General features: G+C 37.7%; 2 protein-coding genes across 8 annotated transcripts; one reads left to right on the top strand and one right to left on the bottom strand.

The window, feature by feature from the left end:
* Positions 1 to 1,112: 1,112 nt before the first annotated feature.
* Positions 1,113 to 26,152, bottom strand: RTF2 (replication termination factor 2). Of its 2 annotated transcripts, none has more exons than XM_040576264.1 (9): positions 25,965 to 26,152; positions 25,110 to 25,204; positions 24,916 to 25,009; positions 24,571 to 24,710; positions 23,732 to 23,810; positions 8,000 to 8,113; positions 5,598 to 5,652; positions 5,425 to 5,517; positions 1,113 to 2,606 (listed from the first exon to the last, which is right to left on the bottom strand). In XM_040576264.1, the coding sequence occupies exons 1-9, from the start codon at positions 26,031 to 26,033 to the stop codon at positions 2,422 to 2,424; spliced, it is 924 nt and encodes a 307-aa protein (XP_040432198.1). In that variant the 5' UTR covers positions 26,034 to 26,152; the 3' UTR covers positions 1,113 to 2,421. The 2 variants fall into 2 exon arrangements, with proteins under 2 accessions (XP_040432198.1, XP_040432197.1); XM_040576263.1 differs by having other exon boundaries at positions 1,113 to 2,609; positions 25,965 to 26,151.
* LOC121079255 (beta-1,3-galactosyl-O-glycosyl-glycoprotein beta-1,6-N-acetylglucosaminyltransferase 7-like) lies at positions 9,463 to 20,182 on the top strand. Of its 6 annotated transcripts, none has more exons than XM_040576256.1 (6): positions 9,463 to 12,372; positions 14,819 to 14,946; positions 15,429 to 15,527; positions 15,888 to 17,084; positions 17,546 to 17,641; positions 18,471 to 20,182. In XM_040576256.1, the coding sequence occupies exons 4-6, from the start codon at positions 16,109 to 16,111 to the stop codon at positions 18,695 to 18,697; spliced, it is 1,299 nt and encodes a 432-aa protein (XP_040432190.1). In that variant the 5' UTR covers positions 9,463 to 12,372; positions 14,819 to 14,946; positions 15,429 to 15,527; positions 15,888 to 16,108; the 3' UTR covers positions 18,698 to 20,182. The 6 variants fall into 6 exon arrangements, with proteins under 6 accessions (XP_040432190.1, XP_040432189.1, XP_040432192.1 ...); XM_040576255.1 differs by having other exon boundaries at positions 15,885 to 17,084; XM_040576258.1 differs by lacking the exon at positions 14,819 to 14,946 and having other exon boundaries at positions 15,433 to 15,527; positions 15,885 to 17,084.
* Positions 26,153 to 26,341: the final 189 nt, after the last annotated feature.

Below are 26,341 nucleotides of genomic sequence, written 5' to 3'. Positions count from 1 at the left end.
TCAGACGGAAAAAAATGTCAGTTATGCCCCAAAGAGCAGGAAGGGTTTGTTACCAAATCAGCAGGCAGGGCTTGCCCTAATATACCATGAAGAAAAGGGAGGAAGCAATAGTGCATGTTATATATTGCTCATATTCTTTAGACAAAGTAACAGCTAAATCAAAAGCATTAAGGTAACTCCGTTAATTTCCCTAAAGATTTATAACTGATTTAAAGGAAAGAAAAATGCACTCCTATAAAATACTAATAAGACTAACTTGTATTGTCAAAACAGAATTAGACTGCAAGTAAAGGGATGGCTATGGTATATATTTTAGTGCAGTAACCTCATTATCATTAACTAACAAATAATAAAGGATAATAACAAACAGGAAAAGAATACAAAAGAGGGAGAACAAAGCCGATTATTAGACATGCATATAAAGCGCGTCTGTTTGCTTCCTGGAAGCTCAAGTGAACCTCAAACTGTTTGATGTGATGGATATATGCATTCACATCTTTGGAAAACAAAAATGCTCACACCGCCATATAAATTCTACAACAAGCCAATAAACATTGGCTTCTTACACCTATCAAAATAATAAAGTCCTACCAGTTTCTTTCAACACACTTGAATCACGAAGACCACCTATGCAAACATAAGCACAGCATTTTAATTTCCAATTAATTATTGCCAATTATAAATGAGGACACTTTACAAAATAAATTATGAGGATAATTAACTATTTTCACACACAAATGTAACAATGTAACATCATGCAGTGGTTTTAAAAGCCTCCTACTTTCTGCATTTCAATTCTGTTAGTTTGAGGCAAGATCATAAAAGCAGCTTCTATTTCTTTGAAGATGAATAAAGAAAGGCAAAAAGCATCTGTCCCTCTCCCTGGCCATTTCATCTAGATGTTACTGGATTCAAATATTTAACCGCTAACTGATTGCTATAGAACACAAACATTTTAGCAGGATTCCTGTGTTTGGAGAAGAGCTAAGAAGAAAAGGGCTAAATGAAAGCCTATGATATTACACAATGACTACCATTAAAAAGCTATTATGTTCTAGCATAAACAAAATAAGTATTTGTGTGTCTGTTCAACCGAACACGACGCGTTAAGGTCATATGACAAGAGCAAGTTTTATTTACATCAAAGTCAAAGGAATAAAAAGCACAGATATAAAAGCAAAACTCAGTGAAGTACTATAATGCTGTATTTTCCTGTAACCAGCAGTTAACAGTCAAATAGCTGTTTGTGGTGCAGAATTTTATGTCACAAAATAAAATAATGTGTACTACAGATGTTCTCAAAGTCTCACATTTCCGTTGCCCACACAGTGAAAGAGAAATGTTCTCAGAGGCCAACTTCAGCCTTGAAGGGTTCCCTCCATCAGCTACCAACGGGTTTCTGATTTGCATGGCATATATATCATATTTATTTTCTTCCTAAAAATCCAGCTAAGATCTGTCCACTTCTATTCTGTTACCAGGCATGTTTTTCTCTCTCCCTCTATAAATATTCATATTTTTGAGTAAGCTGCTGAATTCAATTCAGCCCAGAATGGTAAATTCATCCTCACAGATGACACAGAACCTTATTGTTTCAGCAGAAGAGTAAGAAAACTCACACTTTTGTTCCACTCTGTTCTGATCCTCTAACAGAAGAATGAAAGCTCAGATATACTGATACTTCTAGCTTTACAAACACCACCACTAAGAAACCCCCCAAGCCTTTTGGGAAAAGCAAAAACTCATTATTACAGGCTCACCTTTATATCTAATGATTAACTATGAACATATGTTATTAAAAGCATATTACAACATGTACAATAAGAATATTGTACAGCTACTGTGCTGTTTGTACAAACATTTGTACAAACATAATGCTTCCATATAAACCAACAAAATGTATAGTACTTGAAAGTGCCTACAGACCCTTTAAGAAACATAATAGTTCCACTGAGAGCAAAGATTGATACTTCAAAAGGAAAGCATTATTGCTCCTTTTACTGTCAGAAAGTCTCAAAACGCCCAATTTCTGTACCAATACAATGAAAAATTCAAACACATTTGCAGCAGATTTCAACAGACGAGGACAGCAGGCATATCCTCTTATCCTCATTTCTAGTACTGAGACACTGTGACTGGGAATGAGAGCGTCCAACTGAGGGAACAAAAAACCAGTTGTGTAAATAATCCATCATGTTGAGGTCTGCTGATACAACATGGATTCTGGTAATCTATTTCTTATTTAACAAAAGTTGCAACTAACATAAGTTCATTAGCTATTCATAAGTTTATAAACTACTTGCAAACTGAGTAATTCCAGATAACATCAGATTACAACAACTGTTCTGTATTAGAGTTGTACAGAAAAAGCCTTAGGGAAGGAAAGTAGTAATGAACATTACGATCAGGCTCATCATTGTTTTAGAAACAGTATGCTGTGTGAGTAACCCAATTGGAACACTCTTCCTTTGAACGTTTTGCTGAGCTGTGTGATGTAAAAATAGATTTGTATGCCTCAGATTTCTCCTCGCTGTCTGCAATGGATCTCTTCGTGGTAGTAGAAGCCGCCTTATTGACTTTTCCTGGGACAGATGAACTTCCGTTATCTGCTAGATAAAAAGGAAAAGAGTCAAACATACATTTTTCCACTTGTGAGCTGTTATTAAGACTTTTTTTTTAGTTGTGTGTACAGAAATGGAGTAAATATATTATTTCATGGCTATCAGAAATATGCTGTAATTGAACTCAATAGCAAGCATGTCCTTAGCTTACAAAATTTATGCTGAAAATGCATTTACAAACCTTGAAGAAAGAGTAATTCTTTCCTACTTGTGCAAACCCCTTGCACTGTAATTCAGTACTGACAACATTTATTCCTCCAAATGAAAAACGGCTCTGAACTCTAATCTTAAGAAAGAAACATTAAAGTATTCCATCACCCTGAAGTATTGTTTGAAAATTAGCTATCAAATGACAAAAGCCAAACTTGTGACATACTGTCCCCAGGGAATCTATCTACTCCCTTTATTCTGTGCAAAGTCACTCATGACCAACAACATCACCTACATTATTTTATATCTGGCATAGGGAAGTGTCCATCCCTCCATTTCTGACACCATTTCTCTCAGTGTTATATCTACTGTTACAAAAAAAGAACTTTCCTAATGACTATTTAGCCTTCTCCAAAGTAGGACAGTGTTTTAAAAAGCACTTGCCAAATCTCCCGTGCAAAGAAATGAATGCAGAAAGGTCTGCAGAAACTCTATATATTTAGTATAATTTAGGCACAACTGCATGTAAATAATTAGTAGGGAGCCTGTCTGAAAATGCACTTATCCAATTTCTGCATGTAGTCATAGGAATTTTATGTGCAATCTTAAGCATCATATATCAGACCCTTTTTGTATTTGGAGAATGCTGCTTTTAATGCCACTAACAGTTGTCTGGAAAGAATTACCAAACACTGGATTTGAAAGACTGAATACATACGCTGGAAGTCCAGAAACCTTAGGGTGCCATGTTCACAAATTAATTCCTGTGCTACTGGCATTCCCCGCCCCACGTTTTTTTTTTTTTTTTCCCCTCTCTCCTCCTATTCCCCTGCTGGTCAATGTAATTGCTGTCAGAAACAAACCAATGACCTGACATTTCAAAAGGCGTATTTTTCTCCTTTACATTATTGGAAAAGAAAAATACATCAAGTGTTATTAGAATTACTAAGTTCCTAAACAACTTAAAGCAATTATAATAATTACAAACGAAACACGCCTAAAAACTTAGCCCTTTTAAAAAGGGAAAGTGGCAGGTTAGACATTTCTAATGGAAATTCTCTCAGCTTATCACATCGAATAATTAAATGATGAAGTGTAGATAAATTTAGATTCTTCAAACAAATTATCCTGATTTTTCCTGTGGCTGTAATATACACAATTTAATACTTCATCTTGAAACCTCAGGCAGCCTTTAAAAACGCACCCACTCTTATATTTCTGTATTAACACATCAGTATGAATTGGAGACATTAAATAGCATAATGTATATTACCTAAAGAGAGTCACCAAAGGACAGGCAATTTTATTCATACCTTCATGACTACTGTAGATACACCAGTACATTCTGAAGTTATATTTCAATGCTCCCAGTGAAATATAGCAAATCAATAGCTAAAATGGAGGACTGAAAGTCAAGTCATCAGCTTGGGACTTTTTAATACACTTCACTGAAATAAACCACCATAAAAGGCTTTTTGACTGCTTGAACTTCAGGAAAACAACTACTAATTCCAAATAAAATAAATACTTCAAACCCTTGACTATATAACTATTATAACTGTGTGAATAAGAATCTCTCATCGTATGTAAGTCAGTTCTCGCCAACTTAAAGCACAGCAATATTGGAATGACATAAACAAGCAAATCTGTCTTGTTTCATGGCGGAAAATGCAGAAATGCAGTATGGTTAAGAGCGTTTATTATTTTCATTAGTTATCATCACAGCACTTGCCAGTCACAAGCACGTGGAAAGAGTTTTAGATACTATGAAAGTATAACAAAAAGTCCGTCACTACTATGCTGGTATTTACTAAAAGCACAGGATGATGGATATCAGAGGGGACAAAGGCAAACTGGGCAGAATAAAGAAAAACTAGCAAACAGAAGCCCTTGCGCAATTCAAGCAGAATCAGTTTTGTATATTTTGCAGATGGTACAGCAAACTCCATTTTAAGAAAAAGTTGACTACAGTTTCTATTGAACAAGGAACTTTGTTCAGCTTCAAGAGGAAGCTTCCTACTCCAGCTTGAAGAGACAGCCTTTAGGATACACGTTCAAAACAGTAGGTTCTTTGAAAAAAGAACAACATCATGGCTCATTTGAAGATGGGAGCTGACCTTTTACTACCGAGGAAGACAATAAATTAAGATATGTGAAGAAGCTTGTGTTCTCAGTTCTCCCTGTTCTGCCTTTCAAAGCAGTACGGGGCAGCTAGAGAATACACTAGGACTAGTGATGTGGTTAAAATAACAAACAGATTTTAACTTTTTTTTTAATGAGAGGGACTAAAGTAAATTATTTTAAAAATTGTTTATCTTCTCTAGTTTTTAACTGATAGTGTGTAATCAGTTTCAGAATGAAGTTGTATAAATCAGTAAAGAAAAAGCCCAAAGAAAATTCCTGCAGTTTATTCACACCTGGGTTCACATGTACAAGAGACTACACTTAAAACACACACACTTGGAAAAGTTCTAGCTTAAGAAATTCTTCATGCAAACTGAGTGCAATAACCTACTGGTCAGAAAAGAAGTGACCAGGTAGCTTCTGAAAACTCTGGTACAAAAATACAAAGAAGAATCTCTCCTGCAATATTTTCCAAAGCAGAACTATTTGTTCACTTTTTTCACATTTAGTTCAGAGCATTATCACCAACCTGAACTTTTGGTGAAGATAATCTGCCTCTTTTCCCCAGAACTGGAACTGATACAATCCTTTCTATTCTTGACTTTTGAAGGACCTGGAGCATCTATGAAATAAAAAATGAATCAACAACCTATTTCACGACTCCTAAGAGTACACATAATTTGTATCTGTGACATTCATTACCTTCGGTGGTATCTTGCTGAGAAGCTGATTCTGCTGACTTACATTTCTTTGATTTCTGAAACAACACAAGTAGAAATCTAATGATTTACTGAAAGAATATGCAATTCCTAATTTGCATTCGATTGACACACAACAGGAACAGTGGAACTGTTCCCAACATAATATTTACCCATACTTTCAGTATTATTTCTATAGGGGAAAAATAATAATCTTGGAAAGCTTGAAGGAACCTTAAAGAAAGCCATAGAGGCCAAAATTGAACTGTCTAGATCTGATATTTTGGTTTGTATACTTTGCAGGGGCAGGAGGTATAATCATTATGGTAATTCAATACTCTGAACCCACATGGCAGGATAATAAACTGAAGGACTTTAAACAGGACACAGTTAACCATAATCAGTACGGACATTTTTCAATATAAAATTCAGAGTAATCCCACATCTTATATCTACTTCTTTTTATTTAGTTAATAAAAAAACCCCTTCTGGGTAACTTTCAATAAGTGGGCTCTTTGATGCAAATTGCTTGGGAAGCAAAGGTGTGAAGAACTAATCCAATTTTTTTAAAAGCATCTGTGGACCAGATTTTCCAAGTTAATTCATAGTTGTCCAGATTAAAAAAAAAGAAAAAAGAAAAACACAAAACCAAACAGCAGCAACAACAAGAACTTCATTACTGGCTTTGATTATATAAAATGTCAAACTGAAAAAGAAAGATGCATTAAAACAGCTGTTGGCAGCGTTATCACAAAAGCTGACTCCATATACACTCAGAATGGGGTACATATTTCAAAGAAGCTATACAAACCCAAAGAAAATAAATTCCTTTCAATATGTTATAAGAATTAGGAGAACCCGTGCTGTCAAGAATACAATTAATGCTTGGGGAAAAAAAATACTATACCACATGCCGCTGCAAAGCTTAGCCAGAAGGTGGTGGCAGAGTGTAACTATTCCAAAAGCAGACTTGGCTCTCCTGGCGTCCTCCACTGTACACAAAAATATTCTTTCAACGATGCTTCAAATTTTGTTATTACGGATGGATTTAAAATAAGAAGTTACCTCCCAGTGTCTGGTATCTGAATTATGAGATGTTTATCAACATATGTATGCATATATACTATACATGAGTGTATATTATACTTATTTCAGCATGGGCACATATGACACACTTAAACTTGAATTATTATTATTATTTTTAGTAGTAGTGCTAGCTGCATCTTCCTTATGCTTTGTCTTATGGGTATAAAGAAAAGTAGTTTGTGCTTTTTGTTCCAACTACAGTCGGTAGGCTCAGACTGCTCCCCTAGATAGCAGGAACTGAGTAACAGGAGTGCCGACAGACTCCAAGCCAGTAACTGCCCACTGACACCAGAGCTGGAGCTCACAGATCTCAGGTTATAACCAGTGGTGCCAACAACAGCAGAGAAGGCTGGTTCTAGCTGCAAAAATTCATCTGGCAACAGGGCAAGGTAGTGTTGCAAAACTCATCAGTAACTGAGGACAGAAGACAAGAGGCCTGCTGAAAGATTTGCAAATGCTGCACCAGCCAGCGATGCACGTCTCCTCTAAAGCAAAATACTGGCGTATTCACCAGAGGCCCATACAGTGCCCAAAGACCAAAGCATAATTTTTTGTCTGCCGCCAAGAGCAACTGTGCTGACACAGTACGAGAGAGAACTGCTCGGCACACTTTGGTGGTGCTTCTCTTGTGTAGAAGTTAAGGATAGCATCAGCTTCCAGTCCATTTGAACCAAAGCTACAGGTGCTTCACTTACAAAAGGAGACACCTTCCTAATGAAAATTGAGTGCAAACGACCGCTTTTGGGGGCAACTGCTCATCTGTTGAGATCTGTAATACTTTATCTTCATCTACCTTTAAAGTCCTTTTAAACCATGCTTTTAGCCCGTGCCTGGGCTAACCCAGGCCCATGCCCTGTGGTGCTGTACTGGCACAGATGAGTGAGGACTCTGATGAAAAGGAATTACATGGTTGCTGGTAACTAAACTAGTATTCAGTTCAACGAAATCTAGGAAAAGATTTGTAAGCCATCTAATCTTAGAGGCAGACAAAATCAAGCGCAGAAATAAGGGTCAAGTGATCAACATCTATGTAAAGTCTCAGCTGCTGAAAGTGTCAGGCAATGATGATTCACGTTCTCAAGATTCCCCTAAATGCGTATCACTTAATTCCATCATTTTCTGAGCACCATGCAGTGCCTGCTAGTTAAAAGAGTTTCAGTAGATACAATTTCAAAATGCTATTAACAGAATATGCACACAGAATCTCACAAGTTTTACATCTTCCAGCGGGTATAGAGATCAGCAGAATAAGCTATGTGGTCTGATCAAAAATCGCATTATAGAGAAGAACTTTATTTAAACAATATATAAAAATATTACCTTTTCTAATTTACTTTTGAGCTTTCTATCCTCCATTCTTTTCTTCAACACTTCCACATCTTCTTTATTACCATTAAGGATAATCACATCTTCCTCTTGAAAGGGAACACCACACTTTAAAAAAAGAAGACAAAATCATTTTTTTCAGGATCTTTATGCTGGTGAACCTTTGTTAGAATTAACAGCTCCATGTTTACCACTTCCAAAAAGTTCGCTAACTCTTCCCCTTACAGCTGTGTCTTTTCTGATAGTTCTTCTCTTCTAATACAGTCTAATACAGCTTTTCACTTAAAACAAAGGAAAATCTCCATAGTTTTTACTACTGAGCAAAATAATACTGACTGACAGCATTCCTCTTCATCAAAAGGAAGATAAATATTCATCTTTACTGTGAATCATGAACTGGTGATAACCACATTTAAAAGCAGCTCCCACGTCAATTTGTACAGCAAATTCTAAAATAATTTTGGAAGTATTTTGGAAGTATTAAAATATTTTGTTCTTCAAAGCTGTAGTTTTTTTTTTTTTTTTTTTAAGTTATGAATGCATTTGATTACGATCAAAGTATTATGACACACTGTTCTAAGATGTCTTTCAACTTACTAATAGTCACACAAGCAATAACGCCTGAGCAGCAATTCCTTTATACTGACCAGGAACAGCACCAGGGAATGTTTCTCCCCAGCAGCTACAACAGGAAAACTTTTTTTTTTTTTTATTTTAAATGATTATGGAGATAAAAAGGGGTCGTGAAAATGGCATTATTCATTAACCCTGCCTGGCCATCTCACTGTCCTTTACCTGATTTATTAAAAACTACCAAGTTTTACATTTTCAAAGTGCATTTATTAATTAATCCGTATGTGATCTACTTCATGTCATTTCACATTTATTTTCTGATTGGGTGCACAGATGTTTCACTGCACAATTTTTTAATCATCTGGTAAATCCAGAACATTGAATATAATGTTCTTCTGTTTTAAGATCTTTTTTTTTTTTTTTTTTTATAAGTTCTTTTGGGAAATCCAGAAGCTTTCTGCTTGCTTGCAAGATTAGTTTATAATTCTGTCTCTGTTGCTACTCTTATGTTTTCTGAACAAAAGATTAGAAAGGTTACTCATGCATTTGTAGCAGGGATTGAAGTACTGTACATACGTCCTTTGGTTTATTTAACTACAGTATACTCAAGTGATTAACACAAAAAAAATAATCAGAGTACAAGTGTTCAGAATTACTACAAAGGAGAAGTAAGAGAGTGAATATTCATGTAAATCAGGCAGAACAGTAAGTCTCACACAGGTGAGTAGCTCACTTTTTCCATTGTTACTCAATAAGCTACTGCTAGAAATACCAGCTTGGTATGATCTCAGACACTGGTGAGAGAGAAGTCTAGAAAAGTCAAGACAGACCATTAGTCTTTATACTGAAGTGAAAATGACTGGAGCTGTACTCAGTCTAAAGAAGCCCTACACGTACATTACCAGTTGGACGTTTTCTGAATACAGCATGAAAGACAGCACCCACCTACAGGCTACTGGTGTGACAAGTAATTTCTGCAATTTTTTTTAAAGCATAACCTGTTAAGCATACAAAAATATGAGGCTATTGCCCGCAAGTTAAAGTTTATGTAAAAGGACTCCAATCCGAATAAATGTTGCATTTAAAAAAAAAGCAAAGAAATCCAGGGTTCTCATCTGGAAAACACAGGTGGAACTGTTCTAAAATGAAAAATATTTACAAGAAACGGGGAAAAGACTGTGTCCTGTTTTCATACCCTGAAACAGATAATTTCTTGCCATGACAACAGCCAGATTGTATTACAGAGACCAAACCGTTCCAAACATACTCTAAGTACAGCAAGTTACATACGTAGAACCAACTCCACCTTCCCAGATTTCAGTTACTCCAGTAGATGCTATTTGTTGTTTGGATGTGCATCACATTTTTTTTGTCAGCATTGTTTAGCTTTAAGCTAAAAAGCTTTAAGTTTTTTTTTTTCTTGCTATCCTTTCATACAAAAACCAAAAGGACTTTATCCCAACAGTTTGAAACACTGCGATAAAAAGCAGAAAAAATTCAGTTTTGCAAACTCAGGAAGGTTGTTCCTTCCATCTAAGGTGTTCTGAGGCAGATGTTTGTCTTACGATATCACAAGGTCTCCTTTGCTGTACCTTGTTTATACTGGGACTTTAAATACATATGAAGGTACGTGGTGTAGTTCCTTAATGTCTTTGCAGCACCTTGAACAGGAGACATTCACAAATGAGATTGAACTTGAGCACTATTCTGGAACGGACAAAAGCATTATAGATCAGCAGCCTGTAGATGTGAATGTGAGACTGAAAGGGTAATTGAAGATTGGGATGTTAGCTGAAGGACATGCTGGATAAACTGCATAATCTTTGTCTAAATGTCCTTTCAGGATCCAATTATAAAAAACATATTCAAAACTGCTTATACCAAAATGGTTTAACATGCTTACAACAAGGAATTAGTTAAAGGGTCTGCAAGTAATAATTAAAACCTCTTCAAAATCTGATATTGACTCATTTATGTACACTACATACCCTACATGTTCACACACCAGCTTTACAAAAAAAAAAATCCACCCCAAAGACTTAGAATCATAAGAACAACAAAGGTATTAAGAGCTGTCAAAAGGTGAATAAAAAAAGCTGTATTTAAAAAGAGCCAAAAACAGTGAGATTACATTTTATAATAACGAAGACCTTTTAAACTGCAAGTGTTTTCTTTGGTTTCGTTTTCAGTAATAACGGAATCTTAATTGAAGATCATTTCCTGCATTTCTTCTACACTGTTTAAGCTACAGCAGACATTTGTACCTTATTTCTTGCTGTAAACTACTTTTGATTATTTTTTTGTACAGCATCTAAGATGTAGTTCCATCCACGACTGCTCCAGTCTTACTTGCCTGTTATTCAATTGCATTATAATATGTTTCAATAGCTAGATATTTACATCAATGTTACAGCTTAATATCCTATGGAAACTTGAAATCCCCTTCCCAAACTATAAACACTAAGTTCATCCCTGCAGTCCTCCTACATACAACCACTAGGAGGAAGGCAAAAGGCCATGAACGGTTTTCCAAAACCAACTCTCACCCGCTTAGGGGACTACGGCACCGCACCCTGACCGTCCCTCTTGAGGTAGGATTTAGACAAGGCAGTATTTAGAAACCGGCCTGAGCAGACGTCCTATTCAGCCAAGGACCCGATCAGTATTCATTTACCAGCCACGTAAGCTGATGCATTAACAGTTAGAGAAGACAATAATCTTTAACTAAAAACACGGAGCAGGGGAGGGCGTTTTCCAGCAGCTCGTTCCCTAGGAGGCCAGTAGGGCACGAGCAGCCGAACACCACCTCTGGCACTTGTCCGAGGGGCCGAGAAGAGTGGCAACGGGGCAAAGAGATGGGGAAAAGGTAACTCGGGAAGAGTGGAAGAAGGCTCCTTCATACTATGTCAGTGACCATGAACTCCACTCAGAGCTCGTAGCATCTATTACAGTGTCCGAGCAGAAGCCTCTGTTCACAGATCCTTAAAGGCGATGTACCTGCTGTACCTGCAGCTGTGCCTACATTTACTTCCAGGTTCTCTCTCTATTTATTTCTGAGTAATACATTATTTTAATCTGCAAGCATCCGAAATATGTCAGCTTTCTTATTTCTAGAGCCACAAAGCTTCGTAATTCCAGTAAACTTATTTTTTTCACTTGTTAACACCCCACCCCGCAAAAAAATCTCAGTAAAAGTAGCAACGCAGTGAACATTCAATTAGCAGGAACACATCTCATCCAGTATCTTTAAGCTCCAGACCCTGGAAGTGACCAGGTACAATTCTTTCCTATGCTCCTGTGCCACAAATCAGAAAGTTTCAGCAGGCAAACAGTTAAGAAACCAGGAGGAGGAGGAGGAGGAGGAGAGAGGGCGAGTTTCCCCTGCAGTTCTCATCACCCAGCGCCGAGGTTAGAGCCTGTGGTACACCAATGCAATTCGCAACCACCAGCAATGTACGCTACGGATCTGAAAGCCGGCTTTCGGTCCTTTAAAGGCTGTCTCCGAACAGTGGCAACAGAAATTTGGAAAAGCTCAAGTTTTCTCTCGTTAGAGAGAAGCCGAGGACGTTTCTTCCAAGGCTAAACAGCATTACTGCAGAATAAATATGCTAAGCATTGCGGGAAGCCAGATGAAGTCTTAAATGAAAACATGCACGTTAATGTTTAACCCCTTTCACTTATGCTGAGATTTCCACACGAGCAACAGAATGAAGAATGCTGTCTGAATTTTGCTGAAGGACAATGGGACTATTTATTTTTATTATGCTGCCTTCTCCTGGCTAATTTTGGGCAAGGTAAGACTGAATAATTTAGATTTTAGGACTTTGGGTTTCTGCTTTTTCTTTATTAAAGCACAAAATAATTGTAATTTTTACAAAGTGCCATATCTGCATTTCAGAAAGACCACTTCACTTTAACAACATACTCAAATCTGCAGTAAGGCTGTTTTAAATTTTGTTATAGATGTACAAGAAGGTCATTGCTACGAGTATTGTTTGTATCAATAAACTCAGAATTCAACAAGTATTTACAAGTAATGTTGCAACAAAATTAGTATCTTACAACCATATAACTTAACAGTTTAAATACCTATCATAGTGTTTGTTTTAAATTGTTATGAGATCAAACATACTGAGAAAAATACAAGAAAATACGAAGAAATTAAGGATAAGAAGGTACACCTCAATAAATCTGTTTATATTTATCAGTAAATACTGATGCAAAAGTGAGAATGATTTAAAATTTCTAAGATAGTTAACCGGGATATATGAAGAAGTTTTTCTTTTACTTGATACAGGTCACAACACAGAGGCAGATGCAGCACACTCACCTGGCCTTAAGGAAAAAAACAAAGCTAAAAGCCACTGAAAGTGCTGATTTTAACATTAAACTTTTAGAGGACTGAATCTGTATTCACTTGCTTATGAAATGTCTACACTAAGGCCCGCATGAATAATCTTTCACCTTTCAGACAAAAAAAGGCATAAAAAGATTCGGAAATACAGGAGCTAATGCCTTTTCCCCATTCAATTATTACACGACAAAGTATCCCTAAACCATCTGTTTCATTGAATTAATGTCATACAAGCTAAATTTTATCTAACCATTAATATTAACCAGTACAAAGAGTACGGACAGAATAGGAGATTTAGAGATGCAGTGATGCAGTCCAAAATCTTACGGCAGGAAGGACCAATGAACTATAGAATAATTCATTACTAACTACGAAATGCACTGCAAGTTGTAACGGGGTTTTTATAAACTGAGATGATATTTTACAGGCCTATTTTCAGGTATAAGCATAACTCCATTTTTCTCTAGAGTTGACATTTAATTGAGATGGATTAAGACAACAATTTTCCGTTAGGTAATACCCATAAAAGCAGCCACGAAGATGCGTGAAAATCCCCACAGTGTGCTGGTTTCTGAAGAATGTCAAACACTGCTAAAAATTAAGACAACTTCATACTCCAGATTTAGAAAACCTATCTATGCAAGGTCGAATCTCAGAGAGACATTTTGGTAACAATAAATACCTATAGGGGCACTCTAGCATAATAAAACTAACGTAAGGCAAGACAGTCAGGGCTATGCCTGGACAACAGATCTTAACAGAAAGACCCCTTGCTCTTCAAGGGCAGGAGGGAATATGGTAGCAGAGTCCTTGACAGCAGGTAACAGAATAGGGGTTAGATGAATCTTGTCAGTCACAAATTTCCAATACAATGGGACCAAGAGCTACAATTTCAGCTCTAGACCTGTTAAAACACTAGCAGAAAGCCAATGCTGGCATTCTGTGAACATATCCCGAGGTTGAACGACGTCAAATTCTGCTCTCTTAGGCAAGGCTTTATCATTTAGTCATCCCCCAGAAACATTTTTACCGTTGGGAAAGGTATTATTTCCTCTTACCTGACACCGAATTGTTTGTGTACATTTATGCTGCTATAGCAGTTCAAGGGGAAGAATACAGAGTAAATACTTAATCTGAAACATCCCTGGAAGCTATTATTTGATGGGTAATAAAAATTGAAGCGTGTGAAACAAACGGGTTATAGCTTGGTTCCCTAGGGAACTAACCTTTGCAACCCATCCACAAAATCGTGTTCAATCGAAACAACCAAACAAGCAACCAAACACCATGAAGAGTGTACTCGTCATATACAGACAGATGCTCTCTTTTCTAAGCAAATATGAAGTCCCTAAGATTTCTTTAGCTGCTCTGTGTCTCCGGTGTAACTTTTATGTGCAGAGCGGTCTTTCCACGTGCTGGATCACAGAGATCTCATCACATTCACTAATTCAGAGCAACCTCAATGCCCCACCCCCCTCAATTATTTTCTAAGAATAAAATGGTTTTTCTGGCTACAGGTCCATAAAAACCAGTGTTTCCTAACAAACACTCCCTCTCCCTAGCTTCTGCTATTGGGCACGTAATGGCTCTTACGCAAATCTATTCTTGGCTCTGGTAGTCAGCTGGTAGCAGACTACAGCGCTGGCATATTTCAGTTTTACTGGAAAAATTCTTGCTTCTACCTTTTAATGACATTCTTGTTCTCCTCCTTTCTACACAATATTAAAAAATTGATGTGGACTTGATTTGCTTAAGTTTTTCACGCAAATGGCCGAAAGACAATCAAGCTTGTTTACACAGTAAATGTATCCCTTAGGAGCTGATGAAAAAAATCTTCTGGGACCTGAATTCCTAATGTTTTTCTTTGGCCTATGCATTCAATGCAGGCTGAGGAGCACTGTTGACAGAACGCTGAAACAAAATGGACGAATCCTCCACCTAACACCCAAAGCCACTTTCTGGAATGCTAAGTGCAGAAGAGGCATTCTTTCAGCATGAAATTCAGTGCATACCAGTAAGGATAATGAGATAAATACATTCCTTCCCAACAGCCTAATATTTTAGTGTTATACGGGATCTGTTCTCTTGCTTCAAATCCTGTATTTTTAATGCTTTTAAAATTCTGTTTCTTTCTTACTTCAACTCCAATGACCTCTATTTTCAAGCTTCTAAAACTGTCATATACTGCTTTTTCATTTAAAAAAGTCCACTAATTTTCAAATGAAAACCTAGAGCCTTCTAACCACAACAGCGTTCACATAAAGAAACTACAAAAATATGCTTGTTCTTACATAATAGCAAATATGTTGTGATGTTGACAGCTGCAAAGCATGGAATACTTAGAGGTGAAAATAACAAACCGTATTAAAAACAAATTCATTGAATAAGGTACAAGAGGATATGAATTTTCTTTAAGATACAAATAAAATCTTTCCTAACTATCAAGCTTAATGACAGCTGATGGACTCTTCCTCCCCTCCCTGGAATTTTCTCTAGGTAGTTCTGTATCAAATGCTTCAAGGACAAATCTTCACGTAATAGGTGTGGGATGCGGGACTGCTGCACTATCATGTTTCGGACATTTCAACAAGAAAGGTATAAGTAAGAAAAAGAAATGGCAATGGAAAAATTCCTATGCCAGCAGTGATGTAAATTACAGTTATCTATGAATGCTAATGGAGGCAGGAGCAAACTTTATCTCAGGATATGCACATATGCTAAAAATAAGGGATGACTGTTGTCCGCATGTGCTGTTTTCCAAAGCACTAATGCAATGATGTTGGGGGGCGGGGGGGGGGGGGAATGTCTTAAATGAGTTCAAAAGAAACATTTGCTGACTTTATAAGGATAAGGAATGATGCATTTTGTAGAATGCATTTTCATCTTCCCCTTTTGTTTATTTAATAAATTTTTTGCTGACTTAATTCACTGAATTAAATTCTGCTCCTCCAGCAGAACCTAAAGTTTCCCAGGCCTTAAGGAAACCTCGTCAATGGCTGAGATTACACGCTATCCCATACAAAGCTGGCACACCACTCCTGGGGGGGGGGCTGGACCTCGACCAACCTACTGCACTGCTCACCTGCTGGAGCACACGTTGCTTCAAAGTAGGATCAACTTCTAGCTTATGAGCTAGACCCTCAAATGATCTGAAGACAGTCTCCGGATAATAAAAGATGAACCCACTTGATGCAACAAAATCAGGATTTTTAGTGTGCATTGCTGTCTGTACATTCATCTACACCTTCATCTATCTAAAGGATACACTTCTTGAAGATCCAAACGAACAGAAATTTAGCGGAAATACAGCAGAGTGTGGTTTTTACCCAGATGAACTTTGTTCAGCTCTTTTTGTGGGGAAAACTGCTGCCTTTAAAATTGGAAGCGTTTGCCAGAATACCTACCGACCTGCAACGTTCAGCTGCATTCAGACTTCGTGCAACTGCTCCATGGTCTTGAAGACTCTACGTTTTATAACAAGACCACTGTCAGCTGAAGAAGGAAGTTTCTCGCTGGCATACATTATTACAATTCACAAGGAGTTGGAAATGTTTGTAAAGCTACTAAGAGCTATTTATATGCCTCAGAATATTTACTGCATACATGTTGATGAAAAATCATCAGACGACTATAAAGCCGCTGTACAAAATATTGTTAATTGCTTTGAAAATATTTTTATTTCCTCAAAAAGAGAAAATGTTGTTTATGCCGGATTTTCAAGATTACAAGCTGATATTAATTGCATGAGAGATCTAGTTCAATCCAAAATTCAGTGGAATTATGTTATTAATCTGTGTGGTCAAGATTATCCCATTAAAACAAACAAAGACATTATCAAATACATCAAAAGTAAATGGAATGGAAAAAATATGACTCCCGGGGTAGTCCAACCACTTCATATGAAACACAGGACACAGGTTAGTTACAGAGAATATGTGCATTCTGGAATGTCATACGTGTATCCAACCAAGAACATAAAATCTAAACCTCCGTATAATTTGACTATATATTTTGGTAGTGCCTATTACATTCTCACTAAAGAATTTGTGGAGTTTACATTGACTGATGCACGTGCAAAAGATTTGCTTGAATGGTCAAGAGACACGTACAGTCCGGACGAACACTACTGGGTCACACTGAATCGTTTAAATGGTAAGATGTATGTTATTTTTACTATGGATAACTCCTGCACCAATACTGCAGGGTCTATGAGACAGAGAGCTAGTGAGCTCCATTTTGGGGCTTAATACCACCTTGCTTGAATTGCGTTGCATAAATATGGTAATTTCTTCAGTCCTGGTGCTGTTCCTTCAAACCCCATCTCCTGATGGCAAGATTAAGCTCGATTCCAGAAAGTACTACTTATGGTGTAGACCATTAGCTACAAGGCTACAAAAGCGTTGATTAAAAAAGTAATTTTTTAAACTACATAAAAGCTTATGCTCTCACAAAAAAAGAAAAAAAACTGAGAACAATGAATTTTTTTTATGATGTAAGTATCTGTAAATAAGTACTTGACAACGCTACATTTAAAAAGTCTTCAGCAGTGAAAATTATCCCTCTTAGTAGAAAACAGTAAAAAGGAATCTTATCAGAACATTGTGTTTTTAAAGATGCTCCAGGTGCTACACCAAACGCAGACTGGGAAGGAAACATACGAGCCATTAAATGGAAAGATCAAGAAGGCACCACACACAAGGGCTGCAAAGGTAATGTGAAATGTGAACTAGAATTTGATTCACTGATGAGTATTCATTGCAAATTACGTATTATGTGTTAAGCTAGCTATTAAATGTGCCTCAGTAGCCATATATATTTTATTTTGGAAGTATGGAAAAAAAGAGCAATCCGTCCTCCTCCACTGTACCTAATTCAAATATGTTCTGATATATTCTTGCAAAGATTGTCACAGTAACCACACACTGACAACCATTCTTTCAACCTCCAGTTACAATACTTCAATAATTCAAGGGGAGCAATTGGCAGAATTGCATCTATTTTATATTTCAGTGACTAAGTTTTGCAACAAGCTTTTGTTTATTTGATTGCCTTCTTCTATTACATTTACCAATGCATTAACTTGGCTTATCAGTTTCCAGTGGAAAGTGTGGAGGGATTTACTTGACAAGCACGGTTGTCATATATTTACATCAGCTCTGGGTTAAATCTCCTCATGTGCTGACCACACAAAAAAGAGTTTAAAATACAAAACCATAAAACTCAGCTTAGTAAAGCACTGCATGATTAAATAGGCACCCAAAAAGAAATAGGATATGAGAAGAACTTCAGCATGCACTACAAGATACGGTGTGTCAATGAAGCAGTTGGAGATACAAAATCAAAATGCAGCCTTCAAGTTTAAAATCTAGTATTAAAAAACAAAAATCTACTGTTAAAAACATGTACTAAAATCTAGAGTAACAATGCTCTGTGAGAATTCAAAAGGTAATTTTTATTAATAACAGCACAGTCAAAATATTTTAAAGTGACTCAGGTCAGCTTTCTGCTGCTTTCAGATGCTTCCATTTATCTTTGCAGGTCATTACATCAGAGACATTTGCGTCTATGGACTAGGGGATTTACAGTGGATTATTGAATCACCTCACTTGTTTGCGAATAAGTTTGAGCCTGCAACATATCCTCTTGTTATGGACTGCCTAGAGAGACGCCACAGACTTAAAGTACTGCACCAGGCAGAAGTCCCAATTGAAGATCACTGGCGTTTTCAGGAAGATAGCTACTTCAACATGAAGCTGAACGTTTAACTAACAGCTAAACAAATACTCAAAATATTGACAGAACCCACCAAGATTTTTAGCCACAGACTTCATTCACATGGTGTACTGTGCTTACCCTCGTGCTTTTATGCTGTACTACTGTTTCACCAGTGAAATAAGCAGTTCTATATATTACAGTAAAAGAAAGAGCAACAACTGCTAAGGGATTAATTTAAAGAAAATAACGTGTCTAGAACTGCAACTTACAGAAAACAAGGGTGACATTCATAATCCTTTAAGTGACTTATTTAACTGGAAAATACATGTTCCCCATGTATGTCTACAGCTGAAAAAAAGAATTGGTATGAGAGTAATAAAATGGAAGTAATGACTGAAACAAAGGTGAAATACGAAGAGCACAAGATAGAGTTGTGTCTACTGTATGTTTTATGAACTAGATTACTTTGATTAAAAAAGTTGACAAACTGCAGAGCTTGTAGAGAAGCAGGTGCCAGCCAGCTTCAGACAGTCCATTTCACTGTTTTTTCGTGGCCAGCTGCATCTCTAATTTCATTGTGTAGCATGGCAACACCACTCTTGCACTATTCATGCTTTGCTCCTAATGACGAGGGTGCCTAGATGAGTAACATTAGCAGGGGTCCTGAAACGCATGTTTACCTCTAAGTCCCTGGTTCTGATTCTCTGCAGGAGCTCACGGCAATGAGACGTGAGAAATTTGAGGCCAGGGAACAATGGAAAACTGAGTGAAGAGCTTTCAGTCCCAGGGTAGGGAAACAAAACTTCCCTGAATCTTGCAACAGTCCGCAACAATTGGCAATAACACCTAGCACCAACTAGGACAAAGATCTCATTTTCCAGATCCTTTGCAGACCAAACGTAGTTCTCACTAGCCTACAGCAAGGAAGTTAGTTTTCCTTATGCTGAGTATGAAAATCAACTTAAAGACTGAGCATTCTTCCAAAAATTCAAATGAATCAACACATGACCCAACAATAGAACACAAAAATTTCTTATTAGAAACTTAATCCTAGGTTCTTGGAACTGTAGTGCTCCCTTTCCCACACAAGTTTCTTGGAAACAATTTCTTTCAAATGAACTTTAACCTAGAGGAGGACCATCTGGTCTCTGTTTATTTACAGAAACTTAAAAAACTCAACCCTGTACTCAGTCTCATGTAGAACCCATGGCCTATCTTGTGGCTAATTATTGATGAAGATTTTTTTTTTATGGATGGGAGGGGAAAAAAGCCACGCACCACGCTCACATTGGGCATTTTGAGAGTTCCTCTGAAAACCATCACTGACGCTAATGGGTCTCTGGCATGTATTAACCATAACAATATTTCAGAATGAATTTCCCTCCAACCCACACCCAAGTAAGGCACTCCCAGTGTTTATCTACTCTGTGTCGTTTTTTAAAACATGAATGTAATGTTCCTCATTACTGTCTTTGGAGACAATCCAGTACCTAGCTTTTTTACCTTTCATCACCATCATACAGAACAACTGTGTTTCACCTCTGTCATCATCTGTCATCATACAGAATGTGTTTCACCTCTGAGTTGATTGAAAAGGTGAAATTCAATAGCAAGGCACTTAATTAAACTGGTTTGGTTTGCAGAAACTGACCAGGACAACTAGGAAAAAATGTAGATCTCTAAATCTCTCTTAGAAATATTATTTATGTCCTACTTTAGCCATGTTAATCCAAGAAAACCATTGAAGAGTGACCCTCCTTTCTTAAAGAATTTAATATTTTAAACACAAAATTCTACGTCTATAAAAACCCTAGGCAAAATCTTAAATAAGCCATCCCATCCTCAATTATTGAGGAATACTATTTTACCCATTACTGAGCGACCACAACTTCATTAAATTGTTGAAATATTTTTTACTTCTAACAACAATTAAAAAAAAGTTATAAAACTGTGAAAGCTGAAAGCATTCAACATGCATAAAAAAGCATTCATTAAAGTCCTGTACGTGCGACTGTGAAACAAGTAGATAGATCACTACTCTTGATCTCAGCAACCAATGTTTACTAACTTTTGGAAACTGTTGATCTAAGAGCATAAATTGTCAATGTGACCGTGTTCTAGGAAACACTAAGCTGCATAACATACTGCGCACACCTTAACTCTGTATCTGAAAGATATATGCATAATTTCTGCTTTAAAAAGCCTAAGGCACATGTTCAATAGCTCTGTATCTAAGTTAAACATTTGATTAAGTGTTCTGTATGGCATAGACTTTAATAGTTAAGGTATTATTTCAACTGTGCATTGAAGTCTGTTGAACCTGGAATCACCTCCAAAAGAAACTGTAAAGAGATGTATGAGATTACATTTCAAAAAGCTGGTTAAGAAACAGGTTTGTAGGATGATCATGAGCCAGAAATTAGTTATACAAAGTACAGGAATTATTATAATAGGCATTTGTGCTTCTTCCCTGCCTCCTGCCCCCTTCATACGGGGGGCTTCATGAAACTCTGAAGCTGGACATCCCTTTTGGTTATGCCAGACCCATGGAATTTTCAACACCGAGTGGTAAGAAAGCTCCTTCTCATTGCTGCTCTTTATCCTAATCATTCAATTATACTTGGCCTCAACAAAACGTACACACTGGTACCAGTCTTGCTGAAGAAACCATCAAATACAAATGCAATGACTGGAAACTGTATGGCTTGGTCTTTTAATTTTAATAGTCTGACAGAGAATCAAAACCAACACTAGGTGGATACTTCCCATTTAGAAGTACATATTTTAAATTGGTATTTTTTATGTTACACAAAATCCTTCCTGAAGAACTGCAGGCAGGAAGCAGGAGGCAGCAGAGAACTGCTATTATTCAGGACTTCCTCCTACAGAATACTCATCACCATCAAACTCCAGTATCTTGAACAAAGTTGTTTCCCTTCCTGCCTACTGAAAGTCATATCCTGCACATTTGAGCCTACAACTTCCTACTGATAGTTTAAGTTTTCTCCCCTTGCTCTACAAAACCTCAAAACAACGTCCCAGACAAAATATGTCTGTGTAAAAAGGTATTGCACGTTATTTGCATTCACAAGTTACTCCTTTTACAACCTTTTTCAGTCTAAATTGTTAAAAACTTCAAAATTTGTCCCAAATACTTCAGCACAGCATTTTGTGATATGCATCTTTATAGCACGTAAATACATGCTAATTATATCATTCAGTTTATCTAGTTTAAAGAAAATGAGTATGAAGGTGAGGACTGCAGAGCTACTGTTCAGGCTGTTGGATATCTGTATTCTCTGGTGAATGTTTTCACTGCATCATTAATGCATCTGTTCGGTAGAGTCCTCTGGGAAACTGTTGTTTACAAATTAGCAGACTATCAAGATTGCTCTCTAGGCTCATAGGTGAGACTAACGCACAGGAATAGTTTGTTTTGAAAAAGCTTTCTTGAATTTCACAGTAGTGGAGAAAAGAGCTGCTAAACATCTAGACTGACACTTCTCCATTTTGCCTCCGTATTAGAAATCTCATCCCCTGGGAGGAAGTGAAAACAGTGTACGTACAATACACAACACTTCATTTTTTTTTTTCTTTTTCATTACTTTCAGCTGATTTTACTATATTGCCATATAAAGACAAAACATGCTGGGTCAATGCAGCTTATTAGGGCTATGGATACTAACAAACTGTTAGCCACCAGGAAGCACAGCGATCAGTTCCTCACGATCTTTTTTAGAAAAGTTACAGTCCCCCTTCTTGATTCCAAATGCAGAATGAGAATTATCATTGTGTATCTAAAAATCTACTGAATCACTCTTAATCAAAGGGAAGACTAAAACATCCTCATGGCTGGTTATCATTGCCTTGGTGAACAAAAATCCAAAAATGAAAGGAAGACAGACTAAGTTATATTATATCCACTTCAACATTTCTAGAAACATCCTTCTGTATATAGTGAAGAAGTCACATACATGTAAAAACACTTGCATGCAAAATAATGAAATTATGATATATACTTCCTAATTATTAATAAAATCACAGAAAACATGTGGGACTAATTTAGTTTTTGTAAGATTACCAGACTGGCCAAACCATGGAAAAAACATCCGATTCCTGCATTTACTAATCACATTACATCCATCTATCAACAACAAATTTAGAAACAAAGAAAAAACACGTTAAAAATAAAGCAGCATCTGGCAACAGGAAAGCAGAGCCATTATCTAAATGGCTATAGCAGTATTCTATAGAACAAAATTAACACTGAACGCAGCAAAATGAGGCTAAAGCTAATTAGCTCTATTCCACATCACCTGTACTGAGAAAGTATTTGGTTCACAGGTCTTGTTTGTTGTAAGTACATGGTACAGCTTACCAAATACCAGGGTATTGGGTGAGAAATAACTCTGTGGCAACTGTCACCACAAATCCAATGCAAATAAAAGTAGTGATATGAAAAAGAGAGCATTTGCAACATGTATCACTGCCTTCATCTGCAAAGAGACCTTCATAAGGAGATCACACCACTATTGTAAAAACGAAATGCAGTCAGTATTTTCAACAACAATCCACAGAATTGCTGCAAATATGAAGAGTTTTTGCCTCCAAAAAAGACAATGGCCTTTAAAAATACAAGGATCAAAACATAATTTGGAAATGTAATCATTTTAAACAAATATAGCAGATATTGATAAATACAAACCAGATTAATTCTGTGAAAACAAACAAAGAAATCACCCTCTTTTAAACTATAACCAAACATTTGAAAAATGTTGTTTTGAAACTAATTATTGCATCACCAAACTGTCTTTGAGAGCAAAAACATTCATTTTGACAACTATGTAGAGGCACAATTTTTTTTTTTTAAAGCACATATAAAATTACTTCAGGCCACCATAAAACAGAACTTATAAGTGTTGTTTCAATATGCGTATTCAGCTTAAAAAAACACCTTACAATAGTGGATGTGAACATAATTGTTCATCTACCTCTGTAGAACAAGATACATAACTGTTCATCTACATCTGTCTCTGTGGGTTACATGTAACCCCACTGCTACTAAAGTTGAAGGAAAAACTCACCTTGTGACAAACTTCTGTTTTAATTTCTTTGAGAGCACGTTCCGAGAACACACAGCCACAGTTTCTCAAGAAGCAAAACCTTTAAAGAAAAGACATAATATCACTTTTAATAAAGCCTGCGCGTCTAAAGTATGTATCTGCAGTGCCGATTTAACACAAAACAAATACTGCAACCAGCTGGTAGGACACAGCTAACTTTCTCTTTATACACTCTTGCAGCTGAACAAGATATCTGCACATTTTGGATAGCCACATATTAATTTGCACAATATAAGTACAGATGGAAAAATACATGCTAATTGTTTACTGATCAAAGAAATACTTTGAAACTATCACGCTGTGAACCAAACCTCTCTCATCTATCAGGTTTAATATGTACAGAAAAAGAAATAGCTAATTTGCCCAAAACAGAATGCAAAGGAAAAGTCCTTCTTCAGCAAAACAAAAAATAGATGCTAGCACAGGATTTTAATAGACATACACTTCCCCTCCATTCTTATCCTAGCACAGGGAAAGATGGAATTGCTCGATGCAATTTGTTCCACTGCAAAAGGAGGTCTCCGCTGACCTTCCTCTACTTGTCCATGTCAGTCTCCCACAGTTTAGCGCCCAACAACTTCAAGTCACTTTTTCTCTGCAAACATTGTTCTCTACTCTCTCCAAACAGATAACGTTTCATCTTTCCTCTTAAACATGAGATGAATGAAGAACACCTATTCCCCACAAAGGCTCAAGCATGTACATGAGTTGCAACACTAATGATTTTAAATTTTTAACCCACTGCATATTTAACATAGTACTCGCTTATATGATCTAAATCTGGAAACTACAATACTGACCTATGCCTTCCATTCATTTCCAATCCCACCACAGGGCATATAAAGCGTGCAGACTGGATGTCGTCGTATGTGTCACCTTTCTTGCTTTCTTTATCGCCACTCCAAGCTGGATTATCTGCAAGGTTTAGTTCTGTTACATTCTGAAAAATAAAATAAAACAAAAACCCAAGCCTTAGGCTTTTTACAGCTGACTTCTGAGCCACGGTAACACGTCCAGAGATATTTTTCATTGAGGGTTTCTATTTTTAACGATTTTAACATATAGTGAGAACACAAGCCAACTGAGATTTTGCAGCACATTTTAAATTTTGTGGCGCTCTTTAGCGTTAAACACAACCTTTTTACCTTAATGCTCTTGATATGCGATGCAGCTTCCACAGGAGTTTTATCAGCTGACTTGTCCAACAAAAATTCAATGACAGCATCTTTGTTATACAACCTATAACATAAAATTTTAGCGATCATGTTTGATGCTCATAATATTCTTTTACTTACAAATTACTACCTTCTAATAGAGAAATCTATATAGAATGTCATACCTGCCTAGCTCACAGGCTACAATCGGCCGACATAACTTCTCTTGACTCAGAGTGCAGTAGTACCACCTTGCCACCAATTCAGCAGCTTTGTCAACCTGAACGAAAATATACCCGTGATTTTAACATAGCTTTTCTATTTGCAAATTATTTAAATATCAATTCAAACAACACTTGAACCATTAATCAAATCCCCATGCACCTTACCAAACCCACTCTTTACGCTTAAAATTATTCCATAAAATAACAAAAACTTGGAGTGAAAATTCACGATTAGTTTTTAGCTACTGAGCTCATTTCTGCATCTCGGCAGCTATTTTCTAAGTCAGTTCTCTTCCTTTTTGTCACCTCCGTTTAACCACTGCCCTCGGCACTCTCACTGTCTCTTCACACATTACCCACTGCCCTCTTCTCCCTAGTTGTGGGTCTCACCCCTGCCACCTCATCAGGTCGAGCTAACTACCGGGGCCATTCCTATAACGAGCGGAGAAGCAACAACCGCATCTGGGGATGTCAGCTTAAAAACAAACTCGGTAACTTCGCTTTAAAAACGCGGGTTTTGGGGCACATGAGGCCATAAAAGGCAGGCCGATATTCAAAGCGACTCTGATCGGCACACGGAGCAGTACGGCCACACCGGAAGTGGAACAGGAGCGTTTTCATTTACTTACTTCCCATTTACTTATTTTATTTATTCTTCCGCCCTTTCCCGTGCCACCCTCCCCGCCTCCCCCCCCCCCGCTCCCACCTGCGGCCCCCCCGCACGCCCCGCACCCTGCGGCTCCCCGAGGCAGAGCCCGAGCCGCGCTCCGAGCGCCCCCCGGGGCCCTCCCCGAGCCCCCCCCGCCCCGCCCGGACCTTCTGGGCCTTGGGGGGCCCCTTGACCAGCTCGTGCCGCTTGGGGATGGTGCCGCCATCGCACCCCATCGCCCCGCCGCGCTTCCGGGTTCTTCACCCTTCTCCCCGCACACTTCGTACTTCCGGCGGCGGGAAGCACTTCCGGCGAGCGCCGAAAGGGGCGCGGCTGCCACTGGCCGGTTGGGGGCGGGGCCTCCCGGGAGGAGGCGGGGTTTATCGTGAGGGGGCGGTGCTTCTCTGGAGGGGGCGGGGCTTACGATGCGGGGGCGGGGCCAGGCGGGAGAGCCCATCGGGCGGCCGCCGGAAGCTACCACAGCTCCCGGCGGGGGGCGCCCCGACCGCGGTCGCATTCACTCCTCGCTTAACGCCGCAGCAAC

Source organism: Cygnus olor, chromosome 16 (assembly GCF_009769625.2).
Source record: "Cygnus olor isolate bCygOlo1 chromosome 16, bCygOlo1.pri.v2, whole genome shotgun sequence".
NCBI classification, from domain to species: Eukaryota; Metazoa; Chordata; class Aves; order Anseriformes; family Anatidae; genus Cygnus; species Cygnus olor.
This window is presented reverse-complemented; position numbering and strand designations above follow the sequence as displayed.